The sequence below is a fragment of the Leopardus geoffroyi genome, chromosome A2 (assembly GCF_018350155.1).
Source record: "Leopardus geoffroyi isolate Oge1 chromosome A2, O.geoffroyi_Oge1_pat1.0, whole genome shotgun sequence".
NCBI lineage: Eukaryota > Metazoa > Chordata > Mammalia > Carnivora > Felidae > Leopardus > Leopardus geoffroyi.
In genome coordinates this window covers 111681961-111709792 of record NC_059331.1, presented here as the reverse complement: position 1 = coordinate 111709792, position 27832 = coordinate 111681961, and the positions used below count along the sequence as shown (strand labels likewise).

Here is a 27832-nt window from a genome sequence, read left to right as displayed (position 1 = left end):
ACGTAAAAGACATGTTAATGGCAAGAGACACAAAAATTACAGCATCTCTCTCATTTTGAAAACATATTTTTCAAGACTAGAGATTCTAATCATTAAGTTGTTTAATTTTTTTCACTATTTCATCTCGACGTATCTAACTTTAGCTCCACAGAAGTGTTCCTCTTTTAACATTTTCTCCATAAACTGCTGCAAAAAATATTGTAAAACAGGCTATAGTAGCTGGAAGTTATTGCCAAGTATCTGGAGATTATAATAAAAGTCCAGGAGCTCTTGGAAAGACATTTAAATTTAAGGGGAAATAAATAAAAATTTGGAACTCTAAGCCTCCACTTACTCATCTTAATGATGTAGCAATGAGGTGCTAACAGGTAGAGTGGAAGGTGAGACTTTAGCCTCATCCTTCCTCTCCATTCCTTTCCTCTTTTTTTTTTTTTTTTCCAGAAACAAAAACTTATAGGGTGAGAAATAAGCCTGTCCCTCTCTTTGGAATTCATATGGAATTCTACTTTTCTTTGACCCTTTCTTCCCTACTGGTTACAATTTGTAACATAAGCCAATGGATCAATCTTTCTCTTGATCAATGGGACAAGAGTTAAAATTAGGATTTGGGAAAATAAACAAAGGAGTCTTAACATAAAGTCTTTACCTGTATTTTAAACCCTAGGTGTTTATTTTCCATCCAAAAAGTTTCTGATACATTTCTAGATATGCTTGGACCCTGTACTTCCTCTGACTTTCAGCTTTGTTAAATGAGGTAAGTATTTGAACCACCTACTGTGTATCTTTCCTTTTTCTTAATCTTTACATGTAGTTAAGTCATCAGCTAGCTACAGAGTCCATTCTGGTCTTTAGGTTTATACCTAGTTTCATATGACACTGTTAGGCTGAGTCTTCTTTGCTCTATCAAGAAAGTTGAGTCTAGAATATTTAGACCTAAAACTCTTGATCCTGATTCCGAGTTCTTAACTTTCAACTTTATATTGCTTTTCTGGCAACTGCCTGAGGTTTTATACCTTCTCAGGGTATCTGCTCAATGACATTTATTAAATATATTGCAGGGCCAAAGGACTGAAATTTAACATGATACAAAAATAAATAGCATGATAGCTTTCTGAAAGATGTAAATGCAATAAACAGTCATTGAATGTTTATTATGATCCAGGTGCCACCAATTTCTTTCCTTCTCTCTCTCTCTCTCTCTCTCTCTCTCAGTGGAATCATGCTTTATTGGGGAGAGAGCACTTTATGCGACCAACAGATGAAAGCAGCCCAGAAGGCATCCTACACATCACACTGAAAAAGATACACAAGAGGTTCTGCTAAGAAACATCAACTGGAACATGGATTCCTCTGGGCAACTTCCCCAACCTCATCCCTCTGAGGTGTTGGGACAACTCCCAACCATTTCCTTGAAGGCAAATCCAGTCTGCTAGAGATACAGCGCCTCAAGGATACCTTCTTAATTTTTGTAAGGAACAATTTCTTTAGATGTTTTGAAGTCTTTGTTACTTTCCTTCCACATTTTCTCAAGTCCATCAGACCATATTCTGTATAGATTGTGTTGATGTCAGCACGAGGGATATCATCTTTAGCCATAATCAAGTCTTCCAGGGTCACATCATCAGCCAGTGTCATCCTACTTGTATGGATCCTGAAGATGTGCATCTTAGTCTTTTCCTGGGGCAGGAGGAATTCAATCTTCCTGTCAATGAGGCCTGGTCTGGTAAATGCTGGATCCAAAGTTTCTATTCAGTGTGTGGCCATGATAACTTTCACGTCATCCCCTGAATCAAATCCATCATCTTGTTCAGCAGTTCCAACGCTGTTTGTTGAATTTCCCTCTCACCACTGTAAATTGAGTATTTTTTTTTTTGTTCCAGTGGCATCAATTTCATCAATAAACACAATAGAGGGTGCATGTTCTTCAGCAACTTGAAATAATTCCCTAATGAGTTTGGGCTCATCAGCTAGGTACTTCTGAATAAGTTCACAGCCAACCACTCTCAAGGAAGTAGCTGAGGTTTGGTTTGCTTTGGCTAATAAGGTTTTACCTGTAACAGGTGGACCATAGAGAATGACCCACTGTGGGGGCTTTATACCCATTTCTTCATAATATTCAGGAGAGGAAACTCCACAGATTCTTTAATTTCCTGGACTTGTTTGTCCAACCCCCCAATATCATCGTAGGTTTCCTGAGGGGCCTTTTCTACCTTCATCACTGTGACCAAGGGATCCAGGTCATCCATGAGCACCCCTATGAAAGCGTGTGCGTTACGGCCAAGTAGGACCAAGGAGCCTTGTTCCAGCAGATCCTTGTCTACAAAGGAAAGAATGCTGATATAGTGTTCTGATACCACAGATGCAGACATGATGGAATAATTGTCATCAATGATCTCTTCCAAGGTTCCTACTGACATTGGGGCCTCCCTCAGATCATCCACTTTTGATCTTTCCCCTCTTTATTTTCATTTATTCATTTTATCCATTTTTTCCTTATTTCTAGTGAATTCTTCCCCCATGAGAAGACAGTCTTCAATTCTAACTTCAATAATTTTAACTGGCACTGAATGTGAAGTGGCAGCTTGCTGGCAGCATCTGGTCCCTTTGTTTTCTTTTTCCACACTCTAGTTGGTATAGGAGGTTCATATCTCTTTCTTGTCCTCGTCATCCTTCTTGCCACCTCCAGGGCCATGACTACCATTCTGACTTTGACCCATCTTGCTTTAGTCATTTGAATCTCAGGTGCCAACAATTTCATTTTATTACATTTAATTTATTATCTAGTAGTAAGATGAGGCATGTATAAATATAGTTTTATGAAATGTTTTTTAAAAACTCTGTCTGGTAAGGAAGGAAAAAAATATATAGGGCTAGAAAAAAGACCTGAAATTGGTAGAATCACTAAAATGGATAAAAAGGGTTATCTCGAAGCAAGGGCCATTTCTAATATTTTCCACTTCATACCTACAACAGCTATTATACTTTTTATTGATAATTCTAGTCTATCCATAAGGTTTATCATGCTTTTTATTTCTAGATCTACTGTACTCTTTATATGCTAACACCTACAATATTTGTTATAATATCTTTTAACAGATACATTTAAAGTATTAGCGCAATTTTCAATTAAGTATGAAATGTGATTTGTCCAGCAAACAAATGAAATATCTAAAAATAAATGTTTAAAATGTGTTAAATTGTGCCTCTGAGTAGATAAAAGAATTTTTAAGACTTATAAATGTAAATCATCTTACCAGAATATCAGGCAGTTAAAAAGGAAATAGAAGAAATCCCACTTTAGGCCTTCTAACTAACACTGTCTGATAGTCTGTTGAAACCTAGAAATTGGACTGGTATTGCCATTCAATTGCATAGCCCAAGAGCATATTCAACCAGCATGTAATTTGGCAAAAAGTCAAAAAGAATTCACTACACTTGTTGGCAAATAGCTAGAAAGACTTCTCTATACTCAAGAATTAGTGAGCAGGGGCACCTAGGTGGCTCAAGTTGGTTAAGCATCGGACTTCAACTTAGTTCACAATCTCAAGGTCAGTGGATTCATTTGATGGGTTTGAGCCCCATGCGGGCTCCATGCTGACAGCTTGAAGCCTGGAGCCCGCTTTGGATTCTGTGTCTCCCTCTCTCTTTGCCTCCCCCACCTCATTATTCTCCCTCTCCCTCTCCATCTCTCTCTCTTCCTCTCTCTCTCTCCCTCCCTTTATCTCTCTCTCAAAAATAAACATTAAAAAAAGAATGAGTGAGCAAAAACAAAACAGATGAACAAAACCCAGAGCCTATAATATGCTACATAAACTGTAAAGGAAACACCATTCCTACTAGTTAGGTCAGTGAACATGATTTACTATAGGAACCAAAATAAAAACTTAGAAAACTTTTTGGTATCCCCAAATGTTAAAAGAAGCCAAAATAGAAGCCAAAAGCGAAATGGAAAATCATTATAAAATAAAAGACAATAAAATAGAAGCCAAAAGCTAAATGGAAAGTTCAAGCTAAATTAATGAATAAAAAGAAAGATGGATAAATATTGCAAAGAAACAATAAATAGTAGCAAAATTAAAATCTAAACTGGAGGTAACAAGAGGAATTTACATTTCAGGAAACTGAATCGGTGCTACTGAATATAAACTTAGAGATGTACACAATGAGCAGAATATATGAAAGTCAGAGAAGAGGAATCTCAACAAAAAGTTGTAATTTCCCTCAAGGAAGAATTCAGAGTAATAGAATAATATAAAGAATTAAAGAATTTTTTCCTAACTAGAAAGAGACATGTACATGAACATGTATCTGCAAATGCTCATCTTAAAGATGATTTGGGTTTTTTTAATTAACAAAATAAAGAAAACATACTATAAGGCTACAGGAAAGAATAAACAGGCTGCCCACAAAAGAACATATACTAGTATGAATTCAGACTTCTAATCAATGCTAAACAGAAACTGTCCAAATGCTTGAGCATTTGGCTCTATTTCCAGACTTTTCAGACAGAAAACATGTGCCCCAACAAGTCTATGTCCAACTATGCATGCATGAAGGTAATAGGATGATAATATTGTCAGGCACAAAAAGCCCAAAAAATTAAAAATTAAAAAAACATAAATATACATAAGTATGTATATATGTTATATATATACTTATAAATATGTATGCTATGATATATATGTGATCAAGTTTAGTTAATCTCCTAAATAAACAAAATAGCTATTTTTATCATCTTCAGTAAGATTCAGATGAGCAAATTTTTGAAGATTTTTCAGGAGAAATTCCAAGTGCATATGTTTGAAGATGGTAATTTCAAAACTGATTCTTTTCCCAAAGGAAATTAATCTCTCCATTCTGATACAGGTAGTAACAGAAGTTGCTCTAGAGGTTTCAAAACACACACAAACATACACACACAATTACACACATACACATATACTTACCAATACACACATGTACACGAAAAGAACACAAACATACGTATAAATTTTCTTTATTCTGTTAAAGAGAGCCACATAGGAAGATAAAAATATACTGAAAACAAATCCATATTTTACTTATGGTTACCTCTGAATGATGGAATAATGGGTGATTCTTCTTTATAGTTTTCTAGGTTTACCAAATTGCCTTCAATGAACATGTATCCTTTTTCTCTAATTAATAAGAATATAAATATCACCCTAAAATTTGATGTAACATACCAATGATAGTTTTTTTGTATAATTTTCAGTATTTTGCGTCTATTTACTCTCATTTCACTCAGTTGTTCATTTGTTTGTTGATTTACTTGTTTATTAGACAGTAAATATATATAATAAGCACCTTCCTTATACTAGCCATGTATCTAAGAAATGGGGTTAGATAAAACAGAAAAACAGTCTCTTTCCTCATGGAGAGCCCAGGGGAACACAACGCCTGAAATAAATAATTAAATACAATATTTGGGGAAAAATCCAGTTTGTTATGAGGGATCATAAAGAATTCGGATTTAGCTGATCAAGCAAGGCTTCTTGAAGGAAACAACATATAAACTAAAACTTGAAGAATTAACCAGAGTTAGCCTGACTTGGGAAAGTATCTTTCATTGAAAGGAAGGAAGGAAGAGAAGGAGGGAAAGAGAGATGGAGGGAGGGAAAGAGGGAGATGGAGAGGGAAAGAGAGAACGAGAAAGGGAGGAAGGGAGGGAGAGTGGAAGGGAGGGAGGGAGGAAGGAAGGAAAGAAGGCAAGCCAGTGTTGCTATTCTCACACTGAAATATTCAAATGTATTTCACTTTCCATCATGCTGTTTCACCCACTAAACGCCAATTGAAAAATTCTTTCAACTCAATTATTTTTAATGGCTTTCACAATGTTGGTTTGGTTTGAGTACTATGATTCTATTCACACTAGACACTGACTAGAAAGATAATATCACAAAGAAAGAACTTCCTCACAAATTATGTAAAGCAGCCTAGCACTGGGAGAAAGACCTTAAATTGTACTGATAGGGAGGATAAAGCCAATCAAATTCATTTGCCATTAAATCTTTGTTTCAGGGAATCTCATTTGGTACAATAATACCTTATACTCTCCAAGTCCTGTTGTGAGCCATGGCCAAGCCTCATCTCTATTAGAAAGACCTGAGCAGAAAAGATGACTATGGTAAAGAAAATAAAATACACTGCCCTTTCCTTAATTATCAGAAGTTATATAAACAATATGTCTTGGCTTTACATAGAACAAAAACCTCTACTTTTTAAATTGAATATTACAAAAAATGAGTATTAATACTCAGGTTCCAATCATAAAATCCCTTTCAAGGAGTATGTGGCAACCTGGCTATACAACACAAATTCTTCATTATCATTAGAAGCATCATAATCTTATACTCTTCTTGCCCATCCTAGAAACAACTGTATTCAGGCATTGTGTAGGACCACCATGTAATGGCCACATATTAATCCATTTCTTGGTCCATTCAAGTCTTCACAGGAAATAGTCCAAAGACTTCATCCTACAACTGACTGAAATCACACTCATACAACATTTTCCACTTGAAATACTGATTTGTTCTTTTCAAAAAGCGGGTGGTGTGGCTGCTCTATCTGGTTGCTGAGAATCCACATGGAAGGTGAAAGTTTGAAAGGTGTGCCTTGAAAATTATGTGAGTAAAGCATTAGATAACTTTTTAGTTATGGCAAAAAGTACCACTCTTACAGAATGGATTTAAGTAAATCACCTACCTTTGTAACGTACTTTTTTCTCCTCCTTCCTTTTTAGTGGAACAACTACTGAGCATGTGAGATTGTATACCATTCTTTTGAAAAAACCTAGATATTACCAAGGAATATACTTGAATGTCACTTTTGATTTTTTTTAATTGTATCTATAGCAGATATTTAAAAGTCAAAAGAAAAGAATTTAGTGCTTAAACATACTTTTAAAACATACTAAAAATCAAAATCTTAATAGTTCATCTCTGAAATCAGATCATTAGAAATACTAAAATGAGGGATGCCTGGGTGGCTCAGTCGGTTAAGCTTCCGACTTCAGCTCAGATCATGATCTCCTGGTTCATGAGGTTAAGCCCCGTGTCAGGCTCTGTGCTGACCATTCAGAGCCTGGAGCCTGCTCAGATTCTGTGTCTCCCCTCTCTCTCTGCCCCTCCCCCACTTGAGCTCTGTCTCTCTCTCAAAAATAAATAAATATAAAACAAAATTTAAAAAAAATACTACAATGAATTTTGAGATCATGTGGATCTCAAAGATTCTCAGAGAGAATGGAGGCTACAGGAGAAATTTGGATTAAACACTATGTAGAACAAGCAGAGTAATGATGGTACGTTTTGTTTCCTTTGGATTTGGAAAAGCACTAAATGAGAGTTAGCAACCAAATATGTATTTTTAATCAGAATGGCAATGGAGGAGCTATTAGCATATATGTAAATAACACACTTTGTATACTTTTTTAAAAAAATTGAGCCATTTTAAGAATTTAAATGTTAGGATGCAATTTTTAAGACCAAGTGAGAGAATAAAGTTTTTCTCTACCAAAGTATATAATGTTAAAATCACTTAGTCATTCTTTTTTTTTTTCAACGTTTATTTATTTTGGGGACAGAGAGAGACAGAGCATGAACGGGGGAGGGGCAGAGAGAGAGGGAGACACAGAATCGGAAACAGGCTCCAGGCTCTGAGCCATCAGCCCAGAGCCTGACGCGGGGCTCGAACTCACGGACCGCGAGATCGTGACCTGGCTGAAGTCGGACGCTTAACCGACTGCGCCACCCAGGCGCCCCCATTCTTTTTTTTTTAATGTTTTTATTTTTGAGAGAGACAGAGAGTGAGTACTAGTGGGGGTGGGACAAAGAGAGAGGGAGTCACAGAATCTGAAGTAGGCTCCAGGCTCTGAGCTGTCAGCACAGAGCCCCACATGGGGCTCAAACTCACGAACTGCCAGATCATGACCTGCGCCAAATTCGGATGCTCAACCGACTGAGCCACCCAGGAAGCCCCACTTAGTCATTCTTTAACTGGAACAATAATTACAAAGCAACTTTCAGTATTTTCCAATTTGAACTATCAATCCTAAGTGTTTATGAGTGTATGTACATATATACATTCTATGCAAACTAATGTTTGTTGATTCAATTAAAATTTACTGTCTATTAAATATAAAATACTGTTTTTAAAAAATATAATTGTATATAATCATTTAGACAAGAAGTGTGCTTAAGTCCATTAAATATGAAAACAGTCTCAAGCTCACTTCCCTATTTGTGTTGCTGACATTATGAGAAAGAAACTAACCATCTGAAACTATCCAGTCTTTGGTTTGAATGCTTAGGTTGTTTGTCATGCTTCTACTAGCAGTTATAGTCTACTTTTCACCTGGATTCTTCTAAGGCCTCCAACCCTGTCCACCTGGCAACACTGCTTTCTCAAGCTTGTAGTATTATTCTAATATTCAGAAATCTTACTTTATTCATATTTAAGGAACATATAAAAGCAGAGGAAACCAAAGCATATCAGGAAAGGGTCACCCCTCTTAACCAAGATAAGAAAAGCAATCAATAGGATTTCAGTAGTAGACAGCGACATACTGTAGGAACAGCACCACAAAACTTTATGATAAAGTTCACTTTTAAACTAAGGAAATAATTTTGAGCGAATGGAATTACCACCATGATAGGATGATCACTGATTGCTCTGTGTTCTCTGAAAACTTGTGGCCAAAATAAAAAATATTTTCTAGAGAAAGAATTTAGAAGAATGTAATTCTTGAAGGCTACCGATCTGAATAGCTACAAATAGTACTCCTCTGCATCACATATCTGGTTTTGAGCAAAAACTCTCTAAAGACCAAGGATAGAACCAGGCACAACTTATCCCATCAGATTGTGCTGACACTGGGCTACAGTCCTGGCTTATCTGGGATACCAGGGCAGGTCTGCTATGCTCCAATACAGGGATCTGAGGCAGTGGTTAATATGGTACAAGAAATACTTGCAAATATACCTAGCCTGTAACTCCTAGTATGGAATGTTGGCCTGTGCAATAACACCTTGCAAAAAGTAGTTCCTCTGCATACTTATTAAAGATGTCCGTCAAAGTTAAATAACTTGGCCATTCCATTCACTGATTTTTAAATAAAGATGATATCAAAGCTTGGGAATGTGATTTTAGAAAAAGCATTTTAACTCTTCCCAGCACAAAGGGTTGTATGAGGTCACTGAAGCCACAAAAACAAACTCGAATCCTGAAAATTGATTCAAAAATAAATCAGATAACCTGTAAGAGTCTTTGAGAGAAGGTGCACATGAATTCTCCCATGCTGCATCCAAGTTATGAGTCCCTTAGGGCTATTTTATCTTTCATTTGATCAGCCACAAGTTTGAGAACATGGATATCTTATGGATCCTATTCTTGTGAAGACAGAAAGGAGTATTTATCCACATGGATATTTACAGCATAGTTCCTTTGGAGAGGGAAGGGCACCCTTTTTTTGTGTGTATGTTCCAGCCTTGACCTTCCTCTGGCCTTTGTTTTCCTCTGTAGCCAGGTTCTAAAATAACACAGCTGTAGGCAAAGGAAGAGATTGGTCAAATAGCCCACCCAGAGGTGCCATAATAAATGGAAATGAAACTAACGTACGTAGCATTAAGCAAGGTTTGCCCTGGCCAACTGCCTCCCAGGAGTCATCTAAATGGCAAGTCAGAAGAAAACAATGAAACAAACAAAATGTGAAAAACAAACGTGGGGAGAGGCACTCTTCAGGGTCAAATAAAGCTGAGCATCATAAATTTCCTAGTGGCCAGGACTACTAGGAGGAAGAGACTGAGGAACAGTGCTAAAGAATGTTGTAGGGATTTTGTTTCCAAAAGGGATCTATGCACCTGTTGATATGTTTTCCAGGCCCTTGAATGATAACAATTTATGAGGCTATTAATACTAAGCCCAAGATTTATCAGATGTGCTGTTTGTCTTGTGGCCAATATAACCTCATAAAATTTGGGTTGCATTGGGTTAAAATGAGCGTTCTGCTATTAGAGTTATTCAAAGCATTTAAATTGCTTAATCCCACAAGAACGGTGTATGTAGCCTGCCTATTAGGGAAAGTCTTTAGGGATTCCTACCAGTTGCAGAGCCAGGCTGGAGGGGGCAGTCCATTTCTGGATGAGGTAAAATGGAGGCAGCAGGGGAGGAATGAGTCCTGGAGACAAGACGATGTTTCTCTAATCCATCCATGCCAACCACGGCCAGCTGAGCTTGGCGCACTGAGCGCGCACGTGTGTGCTGGGGCTCCAGGAAGGGCTGTTGCCAAGAAAAGAGCACAGTAGAAAGAAACATGAGACAAGCATTGAGGGAGACACTGAGAATGACGTGTAAACAAATTAAGTTCATCAGGTCAGAGACATAATAAACGGTGTGAAGGAAAAAGAAAAAAAAAATAGAGAAAGGGAGAGAAAAAACAAGATCTAGTCAATAAATCCATTCAACAGATGTTTTCACACTGACTTCCAGGGCCTGTCTGCCTGGCTAAGGAGGAGGTGATGGCAGGAGACCTGTCAATTTGAACTGATTGAAAGAAACAGACCTTTAACCTCAAAAGGAACATCAACTTAGACTCGTTTCCTATCTTGATAACAACATTTGAATATAGCTCCAGAATTGTTGCAACACAAAGTGGGAAAACAATTCAACTGTTTTCAAACTGCCAATAAGGCTAAATTCTGAAAATTCTATCTTGAATTTATTCAGTAATATTGGCAATAAAATTTATGGGAGCCTAAAATTACCAATTATATGGCTATATTTTAATACCTTTCAGCCTTCATATTATGGTATAGAACAATGAATTTTTCATAGGTTGAATGGTATAATCTCAATAAAATAAAAATTTTGTTTCTTTAAAGAGTATTTAATATAATCTCAGCGATTTAACAATGTTAACATGTTTCATACTGTAGTTATCAAATCAAAAGCCTGAGTTTGGAATTCCTCGAAGATTCACTTAGTCCATACTTCTGTCTCCAAAAAAGACTATCTCTAAAACACAGACAAGCAGCTAATTTAACTATCAATATTACATAGTGAATATACTTCCTCTTCTTCAAAATCAGGGAATTCCTAACTGTTGCACTGCTTTTTATGATTCTTTCCTTTTCCATATGCTTAACAAATGTGGAAAATGGCTGAACAGTGATATATAAGATGATTTGATTATTACATGCCATAGAAATTGATATGCCAAAAAGTTAAGAAAGTCTTTTAAGTATAAGACTAATCCCTATAATTTTAAATTTTTACATGCCTTTCTGTTTTGATCTACCTGGCTAGCATTTACTCTTTCAAGACTTGATGCAAACATTACCTCTCATTAGTGAGGATTTGCCTTACACTTCCTATTAGGTTAGGTGCTAGCACCCATTATTTGCGATGCTTGTATTTCTAGCACAAGGCTTGTTATATCCTAAGTGTACAAATTACCCACTTAGAATGCTAACAAATCTACATACAACTGTACTCAATGCATATTGCATGGTTTTATGTCATTATTACTTCCCCTGTATATGAGTTAATGGCGCATATTATGATTATGATTATGATTATGAATATTTCATTACAGACAACAGCAAAGACTGCCCAATTTTTTAAAAATAATCTTTTAAAATTAACTTTAAAATAAGTTGTAATTAGTGTATATGCACATATTGTTACTGCTGTATACAATACAGCAGAATAATTGTACCATCAATCAGTCAGTTGGAAGTCATCTGTCACATACTCAGGCTTTGGGCATTGACTGTGATGATAAGGATGGCTTGGTCAGGACCTAGTTCTAGTTATAATAGTTTTAACACTTTGACAGGAGTTTAACTCTCTTGTTTTCTTGAGTGCTTCCATCTATAATGCCCTGAGGATACAACAGTAAGTATGACACAGTCCCTCCTCTGATGGAATTTATAATCAGAGGGAATGCAAATGCATAATCATGACTTGGGGAATTTTCTATGGGGAAAAGGGATTTTTCTGCATTTAATCTAAAATGCACGAGTAAACATCTACCTGAATGTCTGTAATCTCCATTTCTCTGTCTCTTCCTACTGTAATTTCTTTTTTTTTTTTTTTAATTTTTTTTTCAACGTTTTTATTTATTTTTGGGACAGAGAGAGACAGAGCATGAATGGGGGAGGGGCAAAGAGAGAGGGAGACACAGAATCGGAAACAGGCTCCAGGCTCTGAGCCATCAGCCCAGAGCCTGACGCGGGGCTCGAACTCACGGACCGCGAGATCGTGACCTGGCTGAAGTCGGACGCTTAACCGACTGCGCCACCCAGGCGCCCCCCTACTGTAATTTCTTTAACCCTCATCTAACCTCATGCATAAGGCCTTTGATCACCCTATTCCTAAGACAACCCATCTTACTTCTTTCTGCAAGAATTATCTTCCTAAGGCCCTCCTGTAAGCAAGAAGTTGACACAAAAGTCTCTGAAGGAAACTGAAGTCAGAACTTCCCTAGCCCGGCATTTGGGCCTCTATGACCTTAGGCCAACCTGCATTCTCAACATTAGGTCTTCTATTCCTCTTCCAAGTTCTAGCCCAAATCCTATCTACTGTACAACAAATATCATTCCCAGGGCTGCATTCTCATTGTCATGAGCCCTGGGCACTATTAACTTTTTTGGGTTCCTTCCTCCATAAGTAATTATTAGAAAATTACATTCTATGCTTATATTGCCATACAATGGATTTTATATATATTATATTTTCTCTTTTGATTAAAACATTAAAATTTAAACATTCTGGGAGCACCTTCAAGTATCATGGGCTCTGGGCATAGTGTCCACTGTGTCTATGGAGACAGTGGCCCTAGTCCTTTGTGTTCCACCAATCTTTTGTGCATCATCCCTCTAGGTGTATCTATGAAGCTGCACATTCAGCAATCATGCACATCCTCTAAGAAAAACCTGTAATTTTCCAAAGAACCTTTTTAAGCTACCACATTAAATGTACTTTCACTTTCCATTACATTCCCAATACACTTTTTCTCTCTCCTTCTCCTTGCTGTCATTTTTTCTCTATTCGACTTACTGCATGCCATAACCACTTCCTGAGCTCATACTGTGTGCCAGATACTTTGCTGGTGTGTGGAGCCATTTTTATGTTGTCTAGTCAGAATACAGATACTAAATATTTCTAAGTATAATGTAATCATAAATGCAATGAGTGCTGTACAGACTAAATGCAAAGTGCCATAAAAATGTAAAGAAAAATCTGATATAGAGGTTGAGGGAACTTGCATCTAAGAATGTGATGTTTAAGATGTGAAGGATAAGTTGAATTAGGTAAAGAGTGGGGACAAGCTCTAGACACACTGTGTGTGTGAGACAAATTATCTTTGCATGTATAATATGCAAAGTTTTTTGAACCATGGACTGGATGTAACTCATTTCTGAGTTACATTTTTTGAGTTTATTTTCTGCTGCATTGTATATCTTGTTCTTATGCTTTCTTGAACCTAAATAACTATTTGAACATTGAAAATATGTAACATATTTGGAAGTTAAAGGCCAATAATATAACCATGTTTTAGATGACTAGGGTAACTGAATGGTTTTCTCTCTTAACTAAAGAATCAATACTGTAAGAGCTCCATGTAAATAATATCACTGACTTCTTTTTAAATAAAAGGGGTGCCTGAGTGGCTCAATTAAACGTCCGATGTCGGCTCAGGTCATGATCTCACGGTTCATGGGTTCAAGTCCCACATCAGGGTATGTGCTGACAGCTGAAAGCCTAGAGCCTGCTTCATATTCTGTGTGTCTCTCTCTTCCCCTCACATTATGTCTCTCTCTCTCTCAAAAATTAAATAAATGTTAAAAATTTTTAAATAAAATATATTTATTGCTTACTTGAGCTTCACAGGAACCTTTTGAGATAATGGAATAATACTTTGCTAAGCCATAAGCATGAAACAAATGTTACATCTTAATACAGAACTTCATAATCAGGTAGGCAAAATCCTACTTATCCAATCTCTACTATTAGGAATATGGCAACACAGATAAGAGACAAATAACTACTTGTTCAGTAGTAGTTATTTATTTATCACATATAAGTGTTCATCCAATATCTATTGTACATGCAGAAGAAAAGAAATCCCATGTTGGGTTGTATAGACAAGAAAGTGAATTAACCACGGCTCCTGATCTTGTGGGTTGACATTCTATATTCAAGCACTTTATCCCTAGTTGGTAAGTTCCATAAGGATAAAAGCTTTGCCTATTGATTCAGATATTCCAATGTAGTGTTTCAGATGTAGCCACTGTTAATAAATACACGATGAGTAAATAAATACTCAGGAGATAAATAGCCATCCTTAAGATTGCTCTATAGGGATAAAACAAGAAAGCCTATTATAAGCAATCATAACATAGTCAACCAAAGAATGGCTAGGTAAAAATATAAGAAAATAGACACTAAACAATTATCAAAAGATGATACTCTGAAATCATTTAGGGTTAGAGCCAAGAGATAATGAAAGAAATGAGTGATTTGAAAATTATTTTTCCTTTGTAATTTTATGAAGTTTCCAAACCTTCTATGTACCACCCATATTAAAACTTTAAGAAAAATGGTAAATGGTTTTAAAAATACACAGTCAAAACTTAGACATAAGAGCAGACATAGGTCAAATATTTTTGAACCTTCTACCAAAAAAAGGACTAAAGAAGTGAGAAAAGATTATTCACTTTCAAGAGTTGACCACAATTATATACCCTTTTACAAATGAAATATGGCTTTTAATATATAGGGGGAATCTTGATAATCCAGTAAGGCACACATTACTATGCTCATATTTGACAACAAAGTATCACAAAATGGTAAGCCACTTTTATTTCTGATGGATATTACTCCAAAGCAATAAAAAGCTTTCTGCTTGAGGCTGAAAATTGAGACAATTTTTTTTTATTTATTCTAAGAGAAAGAACAAACAGGGGAGGGGCAGAGAGAGAGGGGGAGAGAGAGAATCCCAAGTAGGCTCCGCACTGTCAGAGCAGAACCCAATGAAGGGCTCAAACTCAAAAACTGTGAGATCATGACCTGAGCCAAAGTCAGATGCTTAACTGACTGAGCCACCCAGGTGCATCTAGTTAGTATTTTTGTGTTGTAGCTGGAATTTACTGATATGTTTCACTACACCTTTTTTTCCTATTAGCAATTTTAATGAGAGATAATTTTGTCCGTATTTTCCATAATTTTAAGTAAGTACAAAAGAGAATATTTCTGTCGCGTTTTCAGAAAAATAAAATGCTTAAGAGCACAAAACCTATTGTTACTAAAAATTAGATGGATACCCAAACTAAACTTTCATCTACTGAGCTTCACTGAAAAATGTGTCATGCCCACATGAATAATAAATACAATGTCCCCTCAAAAAAGCCTTTTTGCTTAAGATATCTTTTAAATATACTATCTTGAGGCTATTTCTTAAGCATACATTAGTCCTTCTTTTTTCAGGTTATTTAATTGGTGCTTTGGTTTTGATTGGTTACTTTGCCAGACTGTCATTCTGAGAAATTGTCTCAGGTTACTAACTGTAAGACAACATTTTCTTATATGAAGGAAGTAAGCGGTTCAGGCCTTATATGCCTGAACATCATCTGTCTCCTCCCACTGATAAAAACTATAAATTACTTTCACAGTAGAGTTACTATGCATCCATTTTATAAATTCTTCAGTAATGCCTAATAAGACATCAATGTCATTGAGGCCCAAGCCTTTCTAAATATGGGGGATAGGCACTGCTGTCCCTTTGAAAGTGGGTAGGAAAAGGTCTTGAAGTTTTCTGTATGGCAAGCACAATGTTCTTCCTTAGAGTAAAATATTTATTTAGAGGTAGCTTGCTAATGGAGATTATGAGGTAATAAAGCCCCTGGGCAGAGGCAACATCAACATTATATTTTTCTTTAATTTTTGGTTATGTTTCTGTTTGGTTTGGTTTTGCATTCTTGTTGTCATTGCTTAAGGACCTCTTTTATGGCTTCTGGGTTTTCACTTTGTTCTGGATGGTTACATTTGTTTCCAGACATGTGGGTGGCTGCTCATTATGTGTGATAATCAGTATCATTATGCAATTTCAGCAAGAACAAATACAGAAATAAAAAATTATAGTGTTTCATCTTTGAAATAATCAGTGAAATAATCAGAATTATTTGAATTAGCTTATTAAAAGATAGGACCTAAAAGAAAAAAATATCATGGGAAAACAATTATGAAAAAAGTTAAAATTTGATTTCCAAGGCCATTTCTTTAAAGAATATATGTTCCTTCTTTATTGGCATTATGAGCAAGTTGATTTTCTTTTTGGTTTCACAGTGTTTTGGACTTCAGGAGTCTTGTTTTTCAGAAAATTAGAATCATAAATATGCCTAGAGCCTATCTTGTAAAATGCCAAGGGCTGCGGGAAATTTGCATGTTCTAAAGTATTTGTATTATTCAGGATGGATGCATAAATACTGATTAACTTTAGACTGTTTAAAACTAAACATGCATGTTAATAATTTTAAAGGAGCTTAAATAAAAATGATGTATATAACTTTAAAGACAAAAAAATTTTGGAAAAGAGAAAGGGAACCCTCTTGCACTATTGGTGGGAATGCAAATTGGTACAGCCACTCTGGAAAACAGTATGGAGTTTCCTCAAAAGTTAAAAATAGAACTACCCTATGATCCAGCAATCATACTACTAGCTATTTACCCAAAGAATACAAAAATACAAATCCAAAGGGATACATTTTATATGCGTAAAATAGATGATGGGGATTAAGGAGTGCACCTGCTGTGGGGCACCTGGGTGGCTCAGCCAGTTAAGCATCCAACTCTTGACTTGGGCTCAGGTCATGATCTCATGGTTTGTGGGTCTGAGCCCCATGTCACTGACAGTGTGGAGCCTGCTTGGGATTCTTTCTCTCTCCCTCTCTCTCTGCCCCTCATACTCTCTTTCTCTCTCTTTCAAAATAAATAAACTTTAAAAAAAATGGGGCCCCTGGGTGGCTTAGTCAGTTAGGCACTAGACTCTTGGTTTTGGCTCAGGTCACGATCTCACATCTCATGGGTTCAAGCCCCATATCAGGCTCCACACTGACAGTGCAGAGGCTGCTTGGGATTGTCTCTCCCTCTCTCTCTCTGCCCTCCCCCACTCACTCTCTCTTTCTCTCTCACACATAAACTTAAAAATTTATTTTTTAAAAAAAGAGTGTACTTGCTCTAATGAGCACCAGGTATTGTATGGAAGCATTGAATTACTATATTGTATACCTGAAACTAATACTACACCATATGTTAACTAGAATTTAAATAATTTTTAAAAAGAAAAAGAAATGACAACTTAAATTTATTAAAATTAGCCATTTTAATAAAAAAGAAGCAAAAGAAGCAGTAATATAAAATAAATGGAGAAAAAATGAAACATGAAAAAAGCTGAACTATAATGCACAAAATGAGATGCTAGGAACAAACCTCAATTTATTACTAAACACAGGTGATGTGAAGGTACTCAATTTACCAATTAAAAGATGAAGACTATGGATTAGGAGATTAGTTAAGACAGACCAAGAGCCTTCAAAGCCCTGAGTAAGTCATATCGATTTAACTCCTGTGCACCCAACTCTAAGGTCTGCAAGAATCTATCCTACAGCAATTGATTGCAAATCAAACACTTTAATTAAGCTAAGCCCTTACTAGATTGGTGGGCCTCCATCCCACAAAAATTTAGTTAACAGCTAAACACCCTAATCAACTGGCTTCTCTCGCCTTCTAGGAGGAAAAAAAAAAAAAAAAAAAAAAAAAAAAAAAAGGCGGTAGAAGCCCTGGCAGTATTTGAAGCTGCTTCTTTGAATTTGCAAATCGATGTGATATTTCACCAGAGAGCTTGGCAAAAAGAGGGCTTCAACCTCTGTTCTTAGATTTACAGTCTAAGGCTTTACTCAGCCACTGTAGCTATGTTCATAAACCGCTGACTATTTTCCACTAACCACAAAGATACCGGAACTCTCTACCTTTTATTCGGTGCCTGAGCTGGCATATAGGAACTGCCCTCAGCCCTCTAATTGGAGCTGAACTCAGCCAACCCAGTACTCTACTAGGAGATGATTAGATCTATAAAGTAATTGTCATTGCCCATGCATTCGTGATAATTTTCTTTATGGTAACACCAATCATGATCAGAGGCTTTGGGAACTGAGCAAGTTTAAAAGATTTTATGAAGACATACAAAAAATACTAACAAAAAAAAAAAAAAAAAAGAAAAGAGAAAAACAAAGGGGCAGAGGAGGAGGAAAAGCCTTTGTGCAGCCATCCTGAAAAGAGACAAAACAGACTTTAGGGGGAAAATATTAGAGACCATATAAAGTTACATATAAAATAATATGAAAGTTAAATTAACAGCGACAAAAAATGTAAACCTAGGAACATAAGTTCAATATGTAAAGAGCATAAATTGGCAGAATTACAAAGAAAAAAATTAAAAATTCACATATGGTAGGAGGTCATAACAAACTTAACAAAGCGATTGAGGTTACAGAAGATCTGAATAACCCAATTCTCTGGTTATTAAATTTTGAAACCAATCAAATACTCTTTCAAGCACCTATGGAACAACTACAAAACTAATACAATAAAGCAAATGTCAATATACTTTTAAAAATTATTATTTATAATGGAATATTATTCAGTCTTAAAAAGAAACTCTGACATATGCAATAATATAGATGAACCTTAAAGGCATTAGGCTAAGTGAAATAAGCCAGTAACAAAGGACAAATACTATGTGACTCCATTCGTATGACACACCTAGAGTAATAAATTCATGAAGACAGGATTGTGGTTACCAGGGGCTGGGAAAAGGGGGAAAGACAGTTATTATTCAAAGGGTACAGAGTTTCAATTTGGAAAGATGAAAAAGTTCTGGAGATACACTGTGGTAATGGGTGCACAACAAGGTGAATATACCTAATGTCACTGCACTCTACACTTAAAAACAAATGGTAAATTTTTTGTTATATATATTTTCCAGGAAAAAAAGGAAGAATTAATATTATAAAGATCATGTATGCTGATGACATTATAATCAGAGATATAAAGCATGTAGATGAAAATATACACTATACTCTGTTATTGAAAGAATTAAAATCATAAAGATTACAGTTCTTCCCAAATTATTTCTGGAATGTTTCAGCTCATTCTAAATTTTTTATAGGAGATTAAAGGCAGAGACGAGCTATGTGAATTTTGAACATAAGGAATAAGCGGGGAGATAGGCCCAACCAAATACCTATACATACTAAAACCTAAATCATTTAACACAATAGAGTATTATTACATCATTGAATAGAGTATAATAAATTAGTAGGATAGAAGAGAGAGCCCAGAAGGAGACCCATGACTATATGGAAACTCCGTAAATAATAAAGATGCCCTACAGAATAGCAGTTAAACAAGGAATGTCTATACGTGATGCTGGGAAAACTGGTAACCTCTAAGGGGAACAATAAATTTAGATTCCTAATACTATCTGGAAAAATAAAGGATTAAAAACTAAAATGTAAAATTCACAATTTAAAATATTTAGTAATGTGGAGAATATCATTCTAAAGTTGGAGAAGGAAAGGAATTTAAGTACTTTATAACATGAGCCAGTAAAATACACGCCACCATGGAAAAGAGAAGAGACTAAACAGGTTGGAATGTTCACTGAGCATCTACTAGGCCCTGAAAATGAGGCCTGCTGTCCATTCACTGAGGCCTAAACACTGAGGCTGGGGGAGGAGGGCCCAGGGTTCCTCCATCTGAAGCACTGCTTTGTACAAACCTAAGCACACAAAGCAGGCATCACTTTAGGTTCTGACACAAGTTCATAACAATTCAAGGCCATGTGCTAATCAGATCTGGGTCTGGGTCCAGACCACTCAGCCTAAAAGAAAAGACAAGATAAATTAGGGGTAAAATGTTTTCAAATATTTAATGAATAAAGCAATTTTTAATGTTTGCATTACATACATAACTCTTAAAAATAAATGGGGACAGAAAAATGGACAAGTATGAACAAGGAATATCCAGATAATGAAACATTTCAATAAACCAACAAATACATGAATAGAAACAACCTCAGTAGTAAAAGAAATGTAAATTAAAACCAACAGGGGATGCCATTTTACACTCATCAGATTGACCCAACATTTGAACTCTGATAATAGCAAGCATTAGTGAAAATATAGAGCAAGAAAAACTCATAGATGGCTTGTAGAAGGATAAATTGTTACAACCACATCAATGAACAATCCACTAATATTGAGTAAAAGTGAAGATGAACAATAAATCTACAGTAAAAATGGTAAGTGAAAAAAGCAAGGAAAATAATGTATATGAAGTTAATTATTTAAGTTTAAAAATGTGCAAGTGAATATCATATACTGTTTAAATGTATACAAATGTAGTAAAAATATAAAGAGAAAGGCATGGGAAAAATAGGCAAAATTAGAGAAATAGAAGGGAGATAAGATAGGAGAGAGACATACAGGTAATTTCAACTATATACTATATTTCTTATGTTGTATGACAATATTAAACTATTATATAATAATGTACCATATGTCATATAGTATGTATATATTATATACAATTAATTTTTTTAACCTTTATTTATGAGAAAGAGAGACAGAGTGTGAGCAGGGGAGGAGCAAAGAGAGAGGGAGACACAGAATCCGAACCAGGCTCCAGGCCCTGAGTTGTCAGCACAGAGCCCGACGTGGGGCTCGAACTCACAAACCGTGAGATCATGACCTGAGCCGAAGTCGGATGCTCAACCGACTGAGCCACCCAGGAGCCCCAATATACAATTATTTATTAGATTTTATTTCTTAAGCTGGATGTTATGGATGTCCATTATTATATTTATCATTTTCTCTGTATATAAATACAGAGAAAATAAATTGTAAATGTTTAATAAGTTGGCGCATACAAAACACCAATATTATTGTAACACAATGGTTTTAGTTATAGGACTAAGTTTTTGTATGGAGGAAATAAAGATTCACTGGAAAATACAAACAGGGGAGTTCCTGGGTAGCTCAGTCAGTTAAGCAGCCAACTCTTCATCTGCTCTGTTCATGATCTCAAGGTTCATGGGCTCAAGCCCCACATTAGGGACTGACAGTGCGGAGCCTGCTTGAGATTCTTTCTCTCTCCCTCTCTTTCTGCCCGTCCCCCCACCAAAATAAATAACCAAAAAAAAAAAAAAAAAAAGGAAAATACAAATAGAACGAGTGAAAGAAAAAAACAGAAATAAAAAGTTAAAGTAGATAAGAAAAAAATAATAAAATAAGTATGAAAAAATATTTTTATTAAGTTTAAGCTAATTTAGAGGTCATATAGTCATAAAATATTCATTAACTTGTACCAACTTACACTGATAGATAAATACAATAACATGTACAATTAAGTATATTTCATTTTTAGAATTTCAACATATTATTAAATTCATCTCAATGAGAAAATGACGATCCTTAAGGGACTGAGAAATGAGAGCAGAAGGATGTAAATTAGAAATGTAAAATGAGGATTTGGAATAGAAAACAAATTTAAATGTGCAAATTTTAGGAAAATATCTAAAAGGACAAAAACAATTAAAAGTAATTACTTCTAAACACTGAAACTCTGATAGCTTTACTGATTGTTATATTCTTACTGTGACTGACTGTACTTTCCAGATTGCCTAATAAGCACTTATTTTATCTTATTTTATTTTACTTTATTTTTTAAAATGTCTTTATTTTTGAGAGAGAGAGGACAAGAACATACGGGAGGGACAGAAAGAGAGGGGGAGGGAGAGAGAGAGAGAATCCTAAGCAGGATCCACACCCTTTGTATGGAGGTGGATGTGGGGCTCGAACTCATGGTACCGCGAGGTCATGACCTGAGCTGAAATCAAGAGTTGGACATTTAACCAATTGAGCCACCCAGGTGCCCCATAAGCATATATTTTTTATTTTAGAGGTTCTTTTGAAATGTTTTACTTTATTGTAATATCAGTATTTTAATTGGTTAGATATGCTAAGGTGGTGTGCATGTGTGTATTTAAAGTAAACACGAATTGCTATTAACTCAGACAGACTTGGACAATGAAGGACTATTAGATACAAGCTACGTATGAACAGAAACTCCCATTGCACTATTATAATCCCAGTCCCAAATTTAGAACTTGGAACATAACAGGAGCTCACTAAATTCTGAGTTTGAAGAATGTATATATTATATCTTAAAAATATGACTGGTTCTAAAAAGAGAGAGAGACAAATCAAAAAACAAGACTCTTAACTATAGAGAACAAACTGGTGGTTACCAGATGGAAGGTAGGTGGGGGGGGATGGGTAAAATGGGTGATGGTGATTAAGAAATATAATTATGACGAGCATTGAGTAATATATAGAATTGTTGAATCACTATATTGTACACCTGAAACTAATGTAATACTGTATGTTAATTAGACTGGAATTAAAATTAAAAACATTTTTAAAAAACTAAATAAATAAAATGATAAAGTAAAAGAAACAAAAGAAATACATAACTCCTTCCAGATTTGGGAGAAAAATCTGACTATGTTTGAGCTGGTAAATCTACATAATTTTTAAATGTCATTTAAATTTCTCGTGTTTCTTCTTCACAGTGTGGTTTACCAAAGAGTTTTGTGGCAATCAACAACTCTAGGTCACTAAGATATCTTATTTTGTTTTAACTCACCAGTGTATTGGAATAATTACTTTATCCTATTAAAGTCATAGTTACAACAGGTGATTGAAATGAAGTTTCAGAGAAAGTCTACACTTCTCGATATGTTACTGAGTGTATAGAAGTAATTCACTTTTACCTTAGTGCCTTAAATTAAGGGTGAGACATTGGTTGATGACATTTGGCTAAAGGCTGGTATAATGCGGAATAGAGCCCAAATATAGTACCTGTGAGCAGTGGTCTCCAAAGCGAGGAATACAAGCCAATACGGTGGGGTATAAAAGAAAACAGTAGAGCTTCTACTGATATTTGGTTTTTAAATAAAAATACAAAAATCAAATAAACTATACTAATATTTGATACATGAATAGACACTAGCATTTACACCCAGTCCCTGCATCAAGGATTACACAGGACAAACTCTCTGTAAGATATCCTAACATAGGAAGGGGAGTCTAATTTCAAACCTTAATATAAAACTACAATCAATATAAAGCTATAATCAAAACAGTATGCTCCTGGCATAAGAATAGACATATAAATCATTGGAATTGTACTGAGGATCCAGAAATAAACCCTTATACTTATGACCAATTTATTTTTACCAAGAGTACTAAGATTTTTCAATGGAGAAAGATTAGTCCTTCAACAAACGGAGCTAATTCATCTGCATATCCACATGCAGAAGAATGAAACTGACCTTTTCTCACACCACACAAAAATGAACTCCAAGTGGATCACAGAACTAAATATGTGAGCTAAATTTATAAAATTATTTTAAGAAATATAAGAGTAAATCTTAGATGTAAGACCAAAAGAAAAAAATATCCTGAAAATACATAAATTAGATATAATCAGAGCTAAAAACTTTGTTTCAAAAGGACACCATCAAGTAAATAGATAATCCATGAATCAGAGAAAATATTCACAAAACATGTATCTGATAAGAGATTTGTACCCAAACTATATAAAGAATTCTTATGCCTCCATAACAAAAAACCAACCCAATTCAAAAATTAAGTCAATTTTCTGAATACACATTTCTCTAAAACAGATACACAAATGACCAATAAGCACATGAAAAGAAGCTCAACCTCATAAGCTATAAGGGATTTGTAAATCAAAACAACAATGAGAAATAACTTCACACCAACCACATTGGTTTATAGTAAAAAAGATAGATAATAGCAACTGTTGGTGGGAATGTGGAGAAATTGGAAGTTTCATACACTTAGTAAAAAGGAAATATGATGGAGCCCCTTTGGAAAACAGTCTGGCAGTTCCTTAAAAAGTTAAACAAAGAACTACCACATAACCTAGAAATTCCATAATATGTATATACTTAACAGAAATGAAAATACATGCCTTACAAAAATTTAAACACGAATGTTCACAACAGTACTATTCATAATAACCCAAAATAGAAACAACCTATATGTCCATCAACTGATGAATAAATTATGGCATATCTATGCAATAGAATATTATCTAGCCATACAAAAGTAATTTTTTTGTTCATTCGTAAATAATACACAAACTTATTTGCTATTTTCAGGAGAAATTTAGTCATTAAACTGCAAGTTGAAAAACTATGAATACCTAAAAATGTATAAATATCCACTCAAAATAAATTTTAGTGAATTAAGTCTTAATATGTTTACATTTAAAAATCACAAGCCTTAATTAAGTCAAGGTCATAAATCAAATGACACAAAGTGACCAGAAACACCACATAGGGCACACTTGAAGGCCACCAATAGGCCTCCCTCCTCTGGGAGCTCTGCTGGGGAGATGGGTAATCTGGTAGCTAAAGAAGGCTGTGATAAACTGTTGAAGTCAAACACTGAACAATATATGAGACCTTAAATAAAGGAGGTAAATTCTAGGTTCTGGAGAGCTTAATCAGATTATTGGAGAAGGAAAAGAAAAGAGCACAGGCAGACGTCTCAGAAGCATTTGAAACCAGAGGAGTCACAGCCTCTGACCTACCTGTTAGCAGCTCTCGTGGTCAAATGTGCCCAACTACCCTGGGAAGCTGCAGGTCAAGAAGCAAAGAGCGGTTTCTGCTGAGCCAGGTCTCCCTGACACTGAGAGTCCTTACCATCAGCTGAGAAAGTCCGTTCTCAAAGCATGCGCACAAAAGTTTCTAAAGGAATCCTAGTAGCTCCAAAGCCATGTCAGATGGGCAGAGCCCAATGGAGGTTGGGTGTGAAGTCTCAAACATCCCAGGAATATTAGGGACAAGTGCACAGTTACACAACGAAAACAGTAAAGAGCCAGAAAGAGACATTTGTGATGTGCTGTAAATATACACTTTCGTTGTGACCTGTCGTTCCAGCTCCAGGAGCCAAGAGGTCACGCCTCCTGCCCCGAGCTCCAGTCCAGACAAAGGCACCAGCTCCTCCACAAGGCCGGGGGATGGACAAGGCACAACTTCCACTTCCCTTTAAATGATTTAACAGCTCACTGCCAGATGTAGCAGCACTTTTAGGCATTTCTAAAAATTGAAAACACTAAGTAGGTTATCCACACTAGGAAAGTACTGATACGAAGATCTCTGTCCTGGGAAATAAAAATCAGAAGTCTGACTGGCGTTCCAGGCCGAGGTCAGGCAGGAGAATCCTGGCTCAGAGGGCGGAGGCCCGGGAGGTACCGAAAAGGCATGAGCCACTCCTGTCTTCAACCACCCACAGAGGCTGAGCAATGGCCAACCCGTTACACCTGGCAGGAGGCGGACTGCTCTCCGCGCGAGAGCAGGTGACCAGCAGACACCCAGACCCCGGGGCCACGGTACTGCGGCCACTTCCTAGAGGTGAGGCCCAGGCTTCCTCACACACCGTTTATGCAGCACCCAAAGCGCTGCTCTTTAATATCTTCCACGTGGGTCCCGAGCGTCCCGCCTCGGGCCACGGAGGCACCTGGAAACCTGGAGCAGAGGCCCCCACGCGGCTGCCCACTAAGCCTGCAGGCCTCGTCCGCGTGGGGACGCCCGGCCTCACTCAGCTGGTCGCGTCTCTCACCACCCACCTCAGATGCAAAAACACTTCACAACCAGATTTCTAGAAAGAGTGTCAAGAACAGGCTTCTTTACACAGCCAGGCTTCTTCCACCTGGCAGTTGCATCTTGGGAAAAGGTAAAATGCTTCTTTAGCCGTCAACACTGTGTTCCTCACATCCTCGAACCTGGTTCTTGTAAAATCCTGGCTTTCTCGCTGGGCTCACGGGTCACGCCGTATGCGAAGTTACACAGCTCCCTGGAATCCACAGTGAGGAATTCGACTCGGTCTTCACTCCCGCAACTGCAGGAAGGGCCGCCGCTGACCAGCAGCTCAAATTTCCAGCCCTCAATCACGTGGCTACAACTGCGCAAGCTCCTCTTCCTCACGCTGAAGCTCACACTATGCGGCACCTGTGACGTTTTGCGGCCTTGTTCTCGAATTTTATCCTTCACAAGTTTCCTTACCGAGGAAATGTTATAAAATTCTGCTTCCTCCAACACCCCTTACTCTATCCAGTTCAGCACAGGAACCAAATAGGTAGAATCTCTGTCCCATCCTTGTCCAAGTCCTGGCCACGTGCTCCTGTGGCCTAAACGGTACACGAAAGATTTCCGGTCCGCACAGCGTCTGCCGGGTGGTGAGGAAGTAGGTTCCGCCTTCATCGTGCATGATCTACTAGCACCTGCGGCCAGACCCGGAGCGCCGCTGTGCAGCAACAGCTCAGGCAGCCGCCCCCTGCCGCCCCGAATGCGGTTCCAAGGTGCCCTCTAGCTGTGCCTGCGGTACCAGCTCGCCGTCCTTCTCCACCAAGACCTCAGAAAGCCCCGTCACAGCGCCACAGAGAACACTTTCCGGTTGATGGGGTAAAATGCCTCCAGGTGGTCAGAAGGTACAAACTTTCAGTTATGTAATGTACAGCATGGTGAATATGGGTTAATAATACTGTATTATGTATTCAAAAAAATGTAATGAAGCTCTGATGCATGCTACAGCATGGATGAACCCTTGAACACATATGAAGTGAAAGAGGACAGCCACACAAGACCATGTATTGTACAATTCCGTTTACATAAAATGTCCTGAATAGACACATTTTCTTTTATGGAGACAGTAGATTCATAGTTCCCTGAGAGTAGAGGTGGGGTAGTGGGGAATTACTGTTGATGGGCACAGAGTTTCTTTTGAGGGTGATTAAAATGTTCTAAAATTGACTGTGTTAATGGTGGTACAACTGTGTAAATATATTAAAAACTATTGAGTTGTACACTGAAGGGACTCAACCATATCATATGTGAATTGTATCTCAATAAAGTTGTTAAAAGTAACACTTTTTTCATCATAGTGCCAAAAGCCCATTAACTCTCAAGGCAAAATTTATTTACAAATGATTTTTATTTCATTTTTATCTCACCTTTCTCAGTTTATCCTTTTGTGCATATTCCGTTAACATATAGAATACACTGATGTAATGGTACATTTATGTAATTTGGAAAAATATACTTTTACGTCTTTTTATGTATCTATATAATGATTATATACGTAAGTATCTGCTAAAATATGTGTATTACCTGTGATAAAAAAAATTGTACACAGTAAGAGTTGAAGAGTAAAGTGTTCCTTCTTATTTTTGTTTTAAATTTTTAAACTTTTATTTATTTCTGAAAGAGCGCACAAGGGGGAGAGGGACCAGAAAGAGGGAGACAGAGGATCAGATTTGAAGGCTCCCACAGGGAGCACAGAGCCCACGGTGGGGTGGGGTGGGGGTGGGGCATCAAATTCAGGAACCATGAGATCATGACCTGAGCCAAAAAGAAGAGTTGGTAGCTTAACCCGCTGAGCTGCCCAGCTCAGTAAAAATGCTCAATAAAGTGTTCCTTTTTAAAGTAAATTTTGATAAGGTGGAGGGTACCTTTCCACATCGGGCTCCATTCTGACATTGTGGTGTCTACTTGGGATTCTCTCTCTCCCTCTCTCTCTGCCCCTACCCCCCTCTCAAAATAAATACATAAACTTAAAAAAAAAAAAGACAGGGTACCTTTAACAAATATGTAAGACTGTTT

At 36.7% G+C, this 27832-nt stretch overlaps 1 protein-coding gene and 2 pseudogenes across 14 annotated transcripts in view; all 3 read right to left on the bottom strand.

The window, feature by feature from the left end:
- Positions 1–27832, bottom strand: part of HDAC9 (histone deacetylase 9) — a 944501-nt gene that overhangs the window by 292058 nt on the left and 624611 nt on the right. For all 14 annotated transcript variants that reach the window (XM_045495014.1, XM_045495020.1, XM_045495015.1 and 11 more), the window contains one exon: positions 10119–10296. In XM_045495014.1, coding sequence (XP_045350970.1) covers positions 10119–10296 — 178 coding nt within the window. The remainder of the gene's footprint in view (positions 1–10118; positions 10297–27832) is intronic.
- LOC123606521 lies at positions 1255–2717 on the bottom strand (annotated as a pseudogene).
- LOC123606523 lies at positions 25943–26655 on the bottom strand (annotated as a pseudogene).